Below are 13,351 nucleotides of genomic sequence, written 5' to 3'. Positions count from 1 at the left end.
CCGCAAACTTGCAGACATACATGTATGAAAAAAGTAAATCATTTATTAAACAAAAACAGAGAAAACTAAACACACATCAGAGAAAACTTACACGATTGTGCAAAAAATGTTTCAGGCTGAAGACAGAAGACAGACGTTTCCGGTAGGTCGGAAACAGGAGTGAACCATCTAGGTGAACTCTCTACTCTTTAGCTACACATGCTAAAAACTACTTGTGCTGATTTTCGCGGATCTGGTAGGTGAATGGGTTTGTAGCAGCTGCATTAATGTTAGTGCTCTGTTGGTGTTGAGTCAGAGAAATCACTACCAGAGAATGCTCCACACGTGTCAGGTCAATATAACGCAAGTCAAACTTTATGCACTGATGTCTCAGGTTCTATTACATGTTTTTGACTTGCATGGCTTAGATAAATGTAGTGAGTGAGTTTACACCAGGTTGGACTTTGAACATGTTCTGTATAGCACAGACACTATACCAGTTTTTTGTAAACCTTGCAGTTAAGGTGCTATGAATGTTTTGTTTCTTTGTTTGCTTGCTTGCTTGTTTGTTTTGCATTTAAAGGCACGTATTTTGTTACTTATTCTGTGTTAAAGGGCAGCTCCACAAACCGTCTGTAGATGGCATCCTCATTAAAGGCAATCATTGACTTTGAATGAGCTGTTTATATTTAGCAGTTCATAGTTTATGGCAGCCATGCATTCAGTAAAGAATTACTACGCATATTGCCAAATAGCCAAGTTCATAAAATTGCTAACACAAATGCATACAGTGCCAAACTTAAAGGTTTGTGTGGATTTAAAACAAGAAGAAGAAATTACCTTTATTGACTTAGACTCACCTACACTATAAGTGAGAAAACATAACTTTTGTTGAACAACAGTTACACAGCAATATGTGTCTGTAGTTTTTAGCCAACAGTAGCCACCATATGCTACTGGTCATAATAGACCACGTTACATATTAGAAGAAAGGCCTGTTAGTGTATTCAACAAAGCAACAGTGTGTTTTAGTGTTAATGATTTCATCTCTTCATTTAAAAAAAAAAAAAATTACATAGTCTCACTTTAACATTTGTCTTCATGCGCTTGAGTTTACAAATTCATTATCTTGGCTACATTTCTGTCCAGATACATTTTAGTTGTGAGTGGGGAATTGTATCTCTCTGCTCATTTTTATACATTTTATTCATCTTAACGCTGGTCTGTGCACTTCATATTTAAGAATGCGCTTTAAGTCATTCAGTGTCGTTGCGGTTGCAGTAACATGGCCTCCAGTTCCTTGGGCAGACGACTGGTGGCTTGTCTCCTCAATGTTTCTGAGGCTCGCAGGAAAGAGCTGGTGGAGACTGTGGCCAAAGCGGCTTTATACAACACCGAAGGCAAGTGTAATGTTATTCTGTATCAAGAGAATTATGGGTAATGACATATGCTCACACTTGACCTTTATGTAAAGTTATGAAATGTCTAGCATTTGTTTTTTTTTTTGTTTTTTTTTCATTATTCTGAAGTTACAATACAATACTTGATTCGTCCTCAGCATGTTCTCCACATGTCCTCCGTGATGGAACCAGATGTGGATTCTGGAGATTAGGGACCACAGTGCCTCTATAGCAGTAAACTCTGGCTATACTACTAACATTTTTTTGTAATTATTATACATCAGGTGTTAGACAAGAGGGGACCACAGTGCTGAACATCTTTAACGATCATGACTATAACCGCTCTGTGATAACCATTGTGGCCAGCATCGACTCTATCAGTAAGTATTTAATCTTTATGTTTTTTGCTGAAGCCTCGTTGGGATACACAATTTCTACATTCATCTTCCTACACTGCTTGTCAGCTGCTTGTTGTAGAACTGCTGCTATAGTAGGGATTCACTCTCTGTCCCCTGCTTTCCAATCCCCTGAGAGGGAAAAAATCCTTTAATAAGCTTTGTCAGGGATTTAAACACAAAAAAATTCAGGATGAACATTTTTCTGGCGAAGATCATAGTAAAAAGTCGATCTTATTGAATGCTTATCTGAAACATAACAAACTGACAACGCAGACAAAGCTGTCAAGGTTTACAGTCATATGTCCTGCACTCACCTAAAGACTAATACATCAGCCCAATTTCATGCACAAAGGTGTGACTTTAAAAAAAAATGACTGCTTCAGATATAAAGTTTTATCTCCCACCCATCACATCAGGTCCTCACTCTGACAGGATGTTTGATGCACAGTATTGATGGATGTAACATTTGATGTGTTCCAGGGGAGGCGGTTCTGTCGGCCTGTGAGAAAGCCTGTGGGCTGATTGACATGTGTGCTCACACGGGGGTCCACCCATGTATGGGTGCCGTCGATCTCATACCCATCTACCCCCTGGGGGAGGAAGTGCGAGTGGAGGACTGTGCTAAAGAGGCTCGGGGTGAGAAGCCATTTATGCATGTGTGTGTTTGTGTGCACTTAGAAATATGTCCCTGTCGGTTGAGTTGATCCTATGTTGTATCTGTTCATTAGCTTTCAGGGCACAGTCATTACTAGAGTCTATTTTGTATTCTGTCCAGCACCTGCTCAAGACAGAGAGGGGGATGTTTGGACTCTACTCAGTGATGCAAATACATTTTTCCTTTGCAGTACACCCTGTATATGTTTATGGTTTCCATTCCTTTTCCAAAAACTACCTTCTACCTCCCTGATATATTGTAAATGTACATATACTGTAATGGGCTGGTGGCTGATGATGTGACATCTTTTGCTTCCTGTGCTGTTGATGAGTTACCAGTTTACCAGCTGACTTATTAGCCGTGTGTAGCTGATAATGACCACGAACTCAGCATGTGAGCTGCATGCCTGAAGTGTGCACTCAGACTGCTAATCTGTGGGGTGGGGTTGCAGAATAACTACTGGCAAACTCACTAACAATCACTGTATTTATGTGTGCATGCATGTAATAAATGGTCCATGTGTGCATATTTCTCCCTTCTGTCTGAATTGTATCCCCTCAGCTGTTTAGTCTGTCACGCGCTCATGTGATGACATGCGCTCCATTTGCTGGTTAACTAACATGTCTGTGTTGTTGCCCGGCCCAGCTGTGGCTCAGGGACTTACAGAGAGGGTCCAGGGCACCAGTGCCTTCCTGTTTGGCTGGGCAGATTCCCCCCTTCAACGGGGGCTGGCGCAGAGAAGGAAGGAGATGGGCTGGTTCAAGAAGACGCCAGACTTGCAGGCGATCAGGCCCGACCTGGGGCCACAGCCGCAGAGACGATTCGGCCTCACAGGTGAGCCAGAGCTGGGAGAGAAACGCTGAAATTTTATCCCAGACATGCTAATGTAGGTAAATGTTTTAGCCTGAAAGGAAGGTTACACTGTCTCTTTGCCAGGATTACACAACAACGGTGAAAATCTCTGTATTTACACGGTTATTGTTACAGCCTGACCAGAGGCCGTCTCTCTCCTTTATTTTCACCCTTTTAAAGGCAAAATCTGAACAACTTAAGCGCTGCACCTTTAATTATATATTCCTACGATACAATACTCACATGTTATATGTACAGTTACAAAGATAACCACTTGTTTTGGCTAACTCAGAGTGCTGAAGCCTAAAATTAGCTTTGGCTGAACTTTTGTTCTCCAATTTCTCACATTGTAGCCACATTAGCACGCTCAGGAGAGATCATTTCACGGCTATTATGGAGAACAACCAAACATCTTTTATCGCACATGAGGCATGTAGTGTAAGAACTGTGTTAACAAAGACTTCTTCAAAAAAAGCTGCTGGTGTTATTTATTATGGATTACTGCTGTTTGGTCATGTCATTGCCAGTGTGTTTCTGGTCTTCAGTGGTGTTTGATGGACAGTATCTTCTTAAGATATGTTTACAGGGAGAAATGTAAATTTCAATCTCTCCACCAACTGTAGGATTAATAAACCATAATGCAATGCAGCTATCACACATTGTATTTTAAAGAAAGGGTGAAAATCCTTGACTGGAGAGGGTCTTTGTGTTTTCCTTTTACAATCACTAATTACAGTGTTGTTGTTCTCTGCACTGATGTGCTTGAACAATACATGAAAGCCCCAAAGTAAATGCTCATTTCATGGAGCTGATTGAAATTGATTCTGGGAAATGCAGTACAGCATTTACTGAACTAGAAGCAGAAGAGAGAGCATGAGGGACAGTGGGTTCGACAAGAATGGAAATTAAATTTTCTCACTAAAGAAATACAAGCCTGAGGATGTCTAACAGGTTGTTGGTGTTCCCTAATGTCCTGCAGGTGTTGGGGCCAGTCCATACGTCATGAACTGCAACGTCACTATCAACACCCAGGACATCGCCATGGGACACAGCATCGCCACAACCATTAGAGAGTCGACCCCTGGGGGCCTACCAGGAGTGCAGGTGCTGGCTTTGCCACATGAGGGTGCTGTGGAAATTGCCTGTAATGTGGAGAGTGTGAAGGGGAGCACGCCTAGTCACTTGACTGCAGGTGAACCCTGGCCGTCTTTCAGCATCGACGGACAGCTGTACTGTCACGCTCCAGCTTCCCTCATCACAGCGAGGGTTGCAGAGCTGGCAGGAAGGAAGGGGGTGGGCACGAAGGGCATGGCATTGGTGGGGTTCACTCCCCGTGAGTGCAGGGGCTTAGCAGAGTTAGCACTGTCTGAAGGGATTGCGGAGTTCTGGAAAGAGCAGCGCAGGATCCGTATGTGAAAACTAATCGTTGCCTAAACCAGTAAAACCTCAAACAATCTTGGTTCAATGTCACTTTAATTATCATGACAACGGATCATTTGTTAAACACCTCTGTTACCGTTGGCGCATCTGTCAAGCTTTTCCAGGTTTCTCAACTATTGCTAGCTAATTTCATCAGCTGTAGTTATCCAGAGTTAGCTAATTAACTAACAACACGACTGACCAGTTTGGTTGAATATTATAGCTGACTTGGTAATGTTTCCAGCTGACTTGTAGTAAAACAAGAAGCCATTAAAAGGGTCTTAAATATGCACATGATGGCTACATACGTAATATCATGCTCATAAAATGCTATTAAGGCTCAAGCTGCACGCCCCAGACATGCTCACACGGGGTATCACTAGTTAACCTAAGTATAATACAGTATTATAGATACAAAATGTAATTAAAGCACATTCATTTTAACATAACCTTGATTTTGTTGAGTCCTAATTTAACGTTTAATCCCACAAAATAATCTAGTTAGCTAACACTATGCTCTGTGGTTTTGGAAGTCATGCTAGGGTAGTGTCGTAGCTAGTTAACCAAGCATGCTAATATTTGAAGCATATGTTAAAGCAGATAAACACACCGCTGAATCCATCAATAATTTGCTCTTGTATTTTTTGGTTTTGGACAGGAAAATGAAAAGTCTCACCAACCTCTAAACACCAAACTTGCTTTTACTACAGGTACATGGTACAGGTACACTACTTAGACAGTTAAATTGAACATTTGCCAACCGCTTTGGATTTTTCACTACGCTGAGTGTAATGCTCATTTAATTGTTTACAGCAATGTAAATGCACTAATTGTTTTAAATGAAACTTTATTTACTCAAAGCTTAATACTGTTGTAACAGTAGCTGATGAGCAGTTGTCTTTGATAACCTTTTTACTAGAAATATTTCAGTAAATAAATTTTAACTTTATCCGTTAAATATCCTTTTCCTGGTATTATTTTCAAGTTAAATTGAAGGAAATATTTCCACAACCCCCGTAACACACCTGTCTGCTCAGTACCATCCTAATATGAAACTTAACATAAAAAAAGATTTGGGTTTTTATTTTTGAATTTCCCTTCTACCAAACCTAAAACCACAACCATGAATCACAGTATATCCTCCTCCAGAGTGGCTTTAGAAAATCTTTTCATGTGTGTGTCATTTCCTGTTTTGAGAAAATTGGACACTTGTGTTTACTGATGAGTCTCTGCTGATGAGTGTTTTCCCATCATTTTCCACCATCAGCCTTACCACGCATGACTCTGTGTGAGAGAAACCATATGTGCATGTGAAACAGCTATTTTTATCACAAGTCATGGACAGAATCATCCAGCACTTTGGCAGCGTTTCGATGAACATGTCGCAGAGAAACTTTCCAACTTGTACAACCCAGTTTGGGAATTTATCGTTTTTATGGCTGTTTACCATCAACATACATGAAACTAATATTATCTTGTAACTTCTATACTTAGTGTACGTACACGATGCACAAGATTAACCATTTAATAACATGGAGGCAAATTTGGCCAGAGGACAGGTCAGGAATTAACTGGGGCGAGATGATTCCAGTCATTTCTTATATAAGGCCAGTATAATGTATTAAATAGCAGCACATTCATGGAGTGAGGAGGTATGGATGTGAGTCATTAGATAATAATAACTTGGACTATACTATAGCATAAAGGTAGGGTCAAAGCCATTAAATGCGTCATAAGATTATGTTTAACTTCATTCCATATGTAAAGGAAATTACTAATTCCAATGCCAGTAATCTGCATACAGAGTGAGCGCTAATCTGTTCAATTTTACACATAAACTGTGGTCATATGAATCACAAAATCTTCCAGTGAGATCGGTTTGCTTTAGCATTGGTGTCTGAATTTACTGCGCTTTCATTATGTTGTGTAATTTTTCATTTCTCTGCGTTTGAAGTTACGTAAGTTTTGCCCTTTGAGGCAGAAGCTGTGTAATTTTCATCAATGTGTGCACACTTCTTTAGATAAGCTCTCTTACTGCATGAACATTCACCTCTTTGTGTGCCATCCAGCTGAGGCTCTTACAAGCAACACAGCAAGCTCCAGTGGAGCTTCATTCCATGTGTACATATATGACTCTCTCCCTTTCTCTCTCACACACACACACGCACGCACACACGCATGCATGCTTACATACATACATACACACACATCCTTTCTCTCTCCTGTCTTCCTCTCTCTTCTGCATCTAGCCACACGTGCACATGCACACATGCATTTACGCTATTTATGGTGCACACACACACACACACACACGCACACACACAGCCTGCCAGGCTTGGGAGCATCAAGGCCTAATCTAGGTCACAGCATAAGCCCAGAGGTATCCCGGTCTCCACAGAAACCCACACACACACTCATATGCGCTCACGTTTTTTAAATTTAAAAAGATTGCATGTCTTAGCTCATAAAATACATTTTGACTCAACTAATTTTCCCTCAGCGAACAGTGAAAAGATTTTTTTTTGTTGTGACGGCAGACACACACACCTCTCATCCCACCAAAAAGAAGACTATAAATAAATCCAATGAATTTCATATTTCCCAAAAATCCCCTCCCCATTTTCATTTCCTTCCGCTCCCTCCCAAATAAACTCATTGGTTATGTGACTCCAGTCTAATGGCTCTTATGATTGTCACAAGGCCATCATTTCCCTCATTAAGTGCACTCTGAGATCCTTCTGCGGTGCATCTCTGAATCAACATCCATTTAGAAGACACTTTCCCCACTGAAGCCTAATCTAGATCTATTTTCTGTGTGTGTGTGTGTGTGTGTATGTGTGTGTGTGTATGTGTGTGTGTGTGTGTGTGTTGGTGTGTAATCTGCTTGAAATAAAGACGTATCTTCCTGCATGCTGCCGCAGTTTATGTGCATCCTTGCAGCAGCAGCACCATAGGATCCCTTTGATATGACTTAGCCTGACAGCGTATCATCCGCGATGCGACCGTGTGTCACAGCACAGAAATAGAGGAGCTTATTTCTTTACATCAGTCTCCAGCCTTCTATAAATATTCCAAAGCTCTCTGTTCTCTCTGTCTCTTTCTCTCTCTCCCTCTCCCACTCCTTTCTTTCTGTCTTTCTTGCTGCTTTCTGTTCTCCCCCCTCCCTTTCCCTTTCCCTTTCCCCCCCCCACCCTCCATTCTCCCCTACACACTCTCTGCCTCCCACATTTTCCCTTTTTCCCTCTGCTCCTGTCGTACAATGTGGAGAAATGTGTCTTTTTCTGTCTAGAAAGAGGCAGTAGTGGTAAGTGGGAACAACAACACTCTCATTTCTGAGCCTGTAGGGTTTGTTTTTCCCCTCCGCTGTCAGTCCTGCGGGGCTGTTTAGTGAGATGACAGTGATTTTATCACATCACATATAGAAATCACCTCCTCCGTCCCTCCCTTACTCTACTACTCTGCAGATTTCCACCAATGGAGAGCAGTGTGACGGTTAATCACAGCCATTAATCTCCTCCGCGATGTTTTGAATCAAAAATAGGAACATTTACAAGAAAAAAGAGGCCAAGCTGATTTTATCTAAATCAACTGCCAGTTAGACGCCGCGCAGTGCCATCCTCCCTAACCTATCAGTGTGGGAAGTAAGCGTGCCACCTATGAAGTCAGCAGTCCCCAACCCCCACCCTGAACACATGTTCAACATCCTCTGGGCACAGGCTGAGCGGAGCACTGAGACACAGCTGAGAATTAGAGAGGGAGAGAGAGAGAGAGAGAGCAGTGAAGTGGAAATATGGGTGAGCGTCAGAGAAAGACAGAAATAGAGCGATAAAGCAGTGAATTAGGCAGTCAGAGAGGAGAGGAGGAGGAGGAGTAGACGGTCTTTCAGTGAGGCGGCGATGCTTCGTGCAGACGGGGTTGTGTTCTCGTAGCAGAAAGCTCTCGTCGTGTGTGTGTGTATGTGTGTGTGTGTGTGTGTGTGTGGATGTGAGAACCTCATGGATTTGCTCCAATCTGAGTCTCAGAGGAATTCATTGCATCTGGATCCAAAACAGCTGCAGACAGAGGATGCGACTGTGGCTGGATGCTAGGATCCATGTGGGCCTGTGACGTCTGCGCTGCTCCCCTCTGTGGGCTACCTTCTTCTTCCCCATAAGGATGGCTCCAGCGGCACTGACCCAGATTGTGGAGTCGTGGCTCTTCGCTGCGGGCTGCTCCTTGGTTGGTCTGTGAATGTGATGCGGACAAGACATGCTCTACACCTCGGCAGAGACCACTCAGCCCGCTGCCTCTGCTGACATCTGTCTCCGTGGATACACACAGCAACCGGCAGGGTAAGGATGCACCGCTCTGACCTGCGTGCTCAAATGTCAAGCTGATGGATTTTGAGTGTGTTGCCTGTGTGTGTGCCTGTGTGTTGTATGAATACATTACAAATCACTACAACCATGAAGATCCAGTTTGTGTTTTCCTTCTTGAACACAAAAACAAAAACATTATTTGGACTTTTATTTTCAGAGGCTTCACATTCAGGCTGTGATGCTGGACTGAATGCCATATTGTATGCATGCAAAATGCAGAGTATCTCCATGTATAATGTATGACCTGGGAGATATCATGGTGAGCAACAAGTAACTGCGCCTCCCCCAAAGTGCCAAAGAAAGTGGGCTAAGATGGCAAAGGCAGAGAAACCTGGATAAATAATTTACTGAAGTCCTTTTGGTCTCTGAAAGCATTTGCCTTTTGTCTGCTTGGAGGGAACAATGGACATGGGGGGGGGGCACGACTATTTGTTCCTTCTTATTTACAAGGATGAATTTTATTCGGCTGGATCCCAAATGAAAGTCAACCAAGTCGGCTCCTCCTCCACTCTGGTCAGTGCGGTGCAGTTCAGCTCAGGTCAGCTCAGTGTTGTTCAGTTCAGTTTAATCTGATTTCACTCAGTGTCCTTAAAAAGTTGATAGGATACATCACAGATCAACATGTCCTCTACCACCAGAGATCACATGCTTATTATACCAGAGGTCAGACAGAGGTCAACAGGTTAGAAAAAGGTTAAAATAACGCACATGTTGTGTGATGACGAGTGTAGAGCGCTGACTTCAGTGTTTTCACTTGTGATTATTCTATTCATTTGTTTTCCTTTGGATGCTGATTCAGTAGCTCGAGATTTTTTAATTCCAGCGGCATTATTTAAAAAGGCAACTGTCGTGGGGGGTAGTGGTGGTGGTGGTGGTGGTGGTGGGGGGGGGGGGTATAGTTTAAACATGGAGAAAGCTCCTCTGAAAGACATTCAGAGAGTTGTCGGTTGTTCACATGATCAGTGCTGTATCAATTAGCTGTGTCAAGAAAGAGCGCTAGAGACAGAAGTTCAAACCCTGGCTCCTTCCTCACCTCCACACAGCCGGCCAATCACAGCATGGTGTGAGTGACTCGTGGATTGTTTCAGGCAGGTAGAGACACAGCCCCCTAATCTGATGTCGGAGAGGTGTGGAGCACGATGAAGCGCGATGGCAGCTTATAGGTTTACAAATACACAGATGAGTCAGCTTGCAGTTTTATCATTTTGAGACCTAAACCGTGTCACGTCTAGGCTTTAAAGATTTCTTCAGTTCGTCCTTTTTAGTCAGTTTATTCAACTGACCTACGAACTTTAACTTTTTCATAGATTTTACTGATTCACCTTCACGCCATAGATACTCAAAAGTCACATGTGATGAAACGGCATACTGACATACTGTGATCTAAAATAGATGTAATAGTGGTCAGTACATACACCAAGGTCTCCCACTGCACTGAAGCTTTAGTGATGTCCCGCACTTGTAAGTCACTTTGTATAAAAGTGTCTGTGAAATGAGTAAATGTTAATGTAAAACATCATATCATGTTAATGGTGGCACCACCAGTGATACAAATTTGAATGTCTTATTGCAGCCTACAAAATGCCGGCAGCAACACAGACCCAAATCTGGGCCAGAATTTTCTGCTGTGTGTGTACACACTCACTGAGCACTTTATTAGGAACACCACACTAACACTGGGTAGTTTTTCCCTTTGCTCTCAAACATTCTCTGTCCTTTGTGGCATAGATTCCACAACATGTTGGAAACTTTCCTCCTTTGCATCACATCATTTCTGCAGATTGGTCAGCTGCACATTCATGCTGCCACCAATCTCCCGTTCATGACGAAGCCAGTGTGTGACATGGAGCATGATCCTGCTGGAGGGAGCCATTAGAAGATGGTGAACTGGGGCCATGAAGGTTGAACATGGTCAGCAACAATACTCAGACAGACTGAGACATTCAGACCAGGATTGATTGGTGTTAGGAAGAAAACATTCCCCACACCACCACACCTCCACAAGGCAGGTTGTCTCCATAGATTCAGACTCTGACTCTCCCATCTGCTGACTCAGCACAGATCCAGATCCATCAGACCAGGTCTTCATTTGTCCAGTGTTGGTGAGTGTCAGGTTTCTGGTCTTGGTGACAGGAAGACTTACCTGATGTAGTCCGTCCACCTCAAGGTTGGACGTGTTGTTCACTCTGAAGCTTCTCTGCTCACCACAGTTGTAAAGAGTGGTTATCTGAGTGACTGTAGCCTTTCTGTCAGCTCCAACCAGTCTGTCCATTCTCCTCTGACCTCAGAGCACAGAGCTGCTGCTCATTGTGGATGGTTTCTGTTTTTCACGTCATTTTGAATAAACTATAGAGACTGATGTGTGCGAAAATCCAGATCACAACAGTTTCAGAAAAGCTCAAACCAGCTCGTCTGACACTAACAATCAGGCCACGGTCAGAGTCGCTGAGTCACCTTTTTTCCTCTTTCTGATGTTTGATGTGAGCGTTAACTGAAGCTCCTGACCTGCAGGATTTTATGAACTGCACTGCAGTCATATGATTGGCTGATTGTCACATGAATAAGTAGATGCACAGGTACCTAATAAAGTGCTTGGTGAGTGTAAATTGACCTTCTTCATGGCAAACATGGCTCCACTTAAAGTGATGTTCTGATGTTACTAAACTGACCTAAGGACCATAAAGTGAATAATCTGTAGGTAACAGTTTTTAAAAAAAGGGTTTAACTCCGCATCACCAAGACGTGTCTCTTGTTCTCATGTACCACAAACTATTAGCTTGGCTACAGTATGTTTGTGTAGGTGTAGCGCTAATGCCAGTTGTAGGAACAGCAGTGTTTCAGTGCACACCAGACTGGTTATCAGAGCGTTCATGGTGCTGTAGCTTCTTAGCTCAACAGAGAGTTAACAGGAGATGTGGCTAAGTAGAGTGCTGAAGCAAAAGTGACAGCTGTGAATTACCGTGAAAAAAGACAAGTGAACAACTAGGCCCTGTCCCTCATGGCAAAAATAATTACCACACAGCCCCTGACCTATCACACGCTGATATGACAACCAGTTTAAAAAATAAGGGGTTTGTGAATTCTCATAGTCTTGCCTCTGTTGCTGCCGAGCGACCTGTGCCATCTCCTCGGCTCTGCCATGATACTATGGAGTCTATTGACAGATTCAAGAGGGGGAGGGGACATATGAAAAGTATTATTGTAGCAACATGGGTAAGTTGACCTCGATGTATAGAAGGCCTTTAAACAGGAGTGGATGATGTACAGTAGCTCAGGGCAAGGGGGTAACCATTGTCTGCAGCTGCATCTATTTCATGTTTGGTGCATTGAAGCAGACAATCTAATGCATTCGATTGGGAGACTAGATGAGGGCATTGTGCAGCCGCATAAAAGGGGTCAGCGGTAGCCTAAAGGTTAAAGAAAGGTTTTGACAGGGAGGGCTATCGGCTGAGTGTCCGCACTGGTCAGGAAAATGTGGGTAACGAGTGAGTAATGTTCTCTTTCAGAAGCCATTGTAAAGAAGTCTTTAAAACCTGCAGTGATCAATATATTTGAAATTAACATAGAATCAATTTTATGTAGATTTTTATAGCGTCTGTTAGCCCATTGCTTTGAATGCAAATGTGCAGTATATATATATATATATATATATATATATATATATATATTTTCTCATCCACTCTTTTTAACCTCTCAACAGCTGTTTCAACAGAAAAAAACTCAAGTGAAAATTAGGTTATGTTACTTTATTTGTACCCGCAAGGTAAATTTGGTTTGCAGTAAAAAGAGTCATCAGTCTTACACATACACATTTAAAACACAGCACAGACAACACCATGTGCACAAGTTGAATAAAAATGAATAAATTAAACATTGCTTCTGTGCAGTGTTACTACAAATTAGCAACTAGCTAATGAATAAATCAATCACAATCAGAATACTTTATCGATCCCCAGGGGGAAATTAGATTAAGTTACAGTTGGTCCCTCTGCAAAGAATAGAAAGTAGATTATAAAGATGAAGATGAAAACATAAAATATAAACATAAAATACAAAAAATATGTCCTTATACTAATATAATAAAATAAAAAAATAGCATATCAAGAAAAACGCCCAGATATTTTTCTTAAATGTTGGTGGAGACCAAACCAGAGCTAAAGGAGAGCTGATTTTGAACTTGGGACAATAAACATGACTCTGCCTGAATTTAAAGTTAACTATGTCTGCTTGATATGTAATTTGTTGGCGTTTTTTTAGTTGATACTTGCTGCATCTGTCATCTGGTTTTGA

General features: G+C 42.1%; 2 protein-coding genes across 6 annotated transcripts in view; both read left to right on the top strand.

Moving 5' to 3' along the window:
* The first annotated feature begins 135 nt into the window (after positions 1–135).
* ftcdnl1 (formiminotransferase cyclodeaminase N-terminal like 1) lies at positions 136–7,806 on the top strand. Of its 3 annotated transcripts, XM_056389786.1 has the most exons (7): positions 136–235; positions 1,261–1,379; positions 1,664–1,759; positions 2,258–2,413; positions 3,078–3,266; positions 4,264–4,388; positions 7,599–7,806. In XM_056389786.1, the coding sequence occupies exons 2-7, from the start codon at positions 1,265–1,267 to the stop codon at positions 7,671–7,673; spliced, it is 756 nt and encodes a 251-aa protein (XP_056245761.1). In that variant the 5' UTR covers positions 136–235; positions 1,261–1,264; the 3' UTR covers positions 7,674–7,806. The 3 variants fall into 3 exon arrangements, with proteins under 3 accessions (XP_056245761.1, XP_056245759.1, XP_056245760.1); XM_056389784.1 differs by lacking the exon at positions 7,599–7,806 and having other exon boundaries at positions 4,264–4,739; XM_056389785.1 differs by lacking the exons at positions 136–235; positions 7,599–7,806 and adding an exon at positions 245–331 and having other exon boundaries at positions 4,264–4,739.
* A 397-nt stretch (positions 7,807–8,203) lies between these two features.
* Positions 8,204–13,351, top strand: part of LOC130177811 (nck-associated protein 5-like) — a 72,771-nt gene continuing 67,623 nt past the window's right edge. The window contains exon 1 of one of the 3 annotated variants that reach the window (XM_056389780.1): positions 8,204–9,034. The gene's annotated coding sequence lies outside the window, so the exon portion shown is untranslated. The remainder of the gene's footprint in view (positions 9,035–13,351) is intronic. The other 2 variants (XM_056389779.1, XM_056389778.1) reach the window with 2 other exon arrangements.

This window comes from Seriola aureovittata, chromosome 11 (genome assembly GCF_021018895.1).
Source record: "Seriola aureovittata isolate HTS-2021-v1 ecotype China chromosome 11, ASM2101889v1, whole genome shotgun sequence".
NCBI classification, from domain to species: Eukaryota; Metazoa; Chordata; class Actinopteri; order Carangiformes; family Carangidae; genus Seriola; species Seriola aureovittata.
This window is presented reverse-complemented; position numbering and strand designations above follow the sequence as displayed.

Bases quoted from the DNA above. Each gene is read 5' to 3' on its own strand.
- ftcdnl1 (XM_056389784.1), top strand. From the start codon at position 1,265: ATGGCCTCCAGTTCCTTGGGCAGACGACTGGTGGCTTGTCTCCTCAAT. The intron at 1,380-1,663 runs GCAAGTGTAATG...ATTATACATCAG, and splicing joins GGCTTTATACAACACCGAAG to GTGTTAGACAAGAGGGGACC. The intron at 2,414-3,077 runs GTGAGAAGCCAT...TGCCCGGCCCAG, and splicing joins CTGTGCTAAAGAGGCTCGGG to CTGTGGCTCAGGGACTTACA.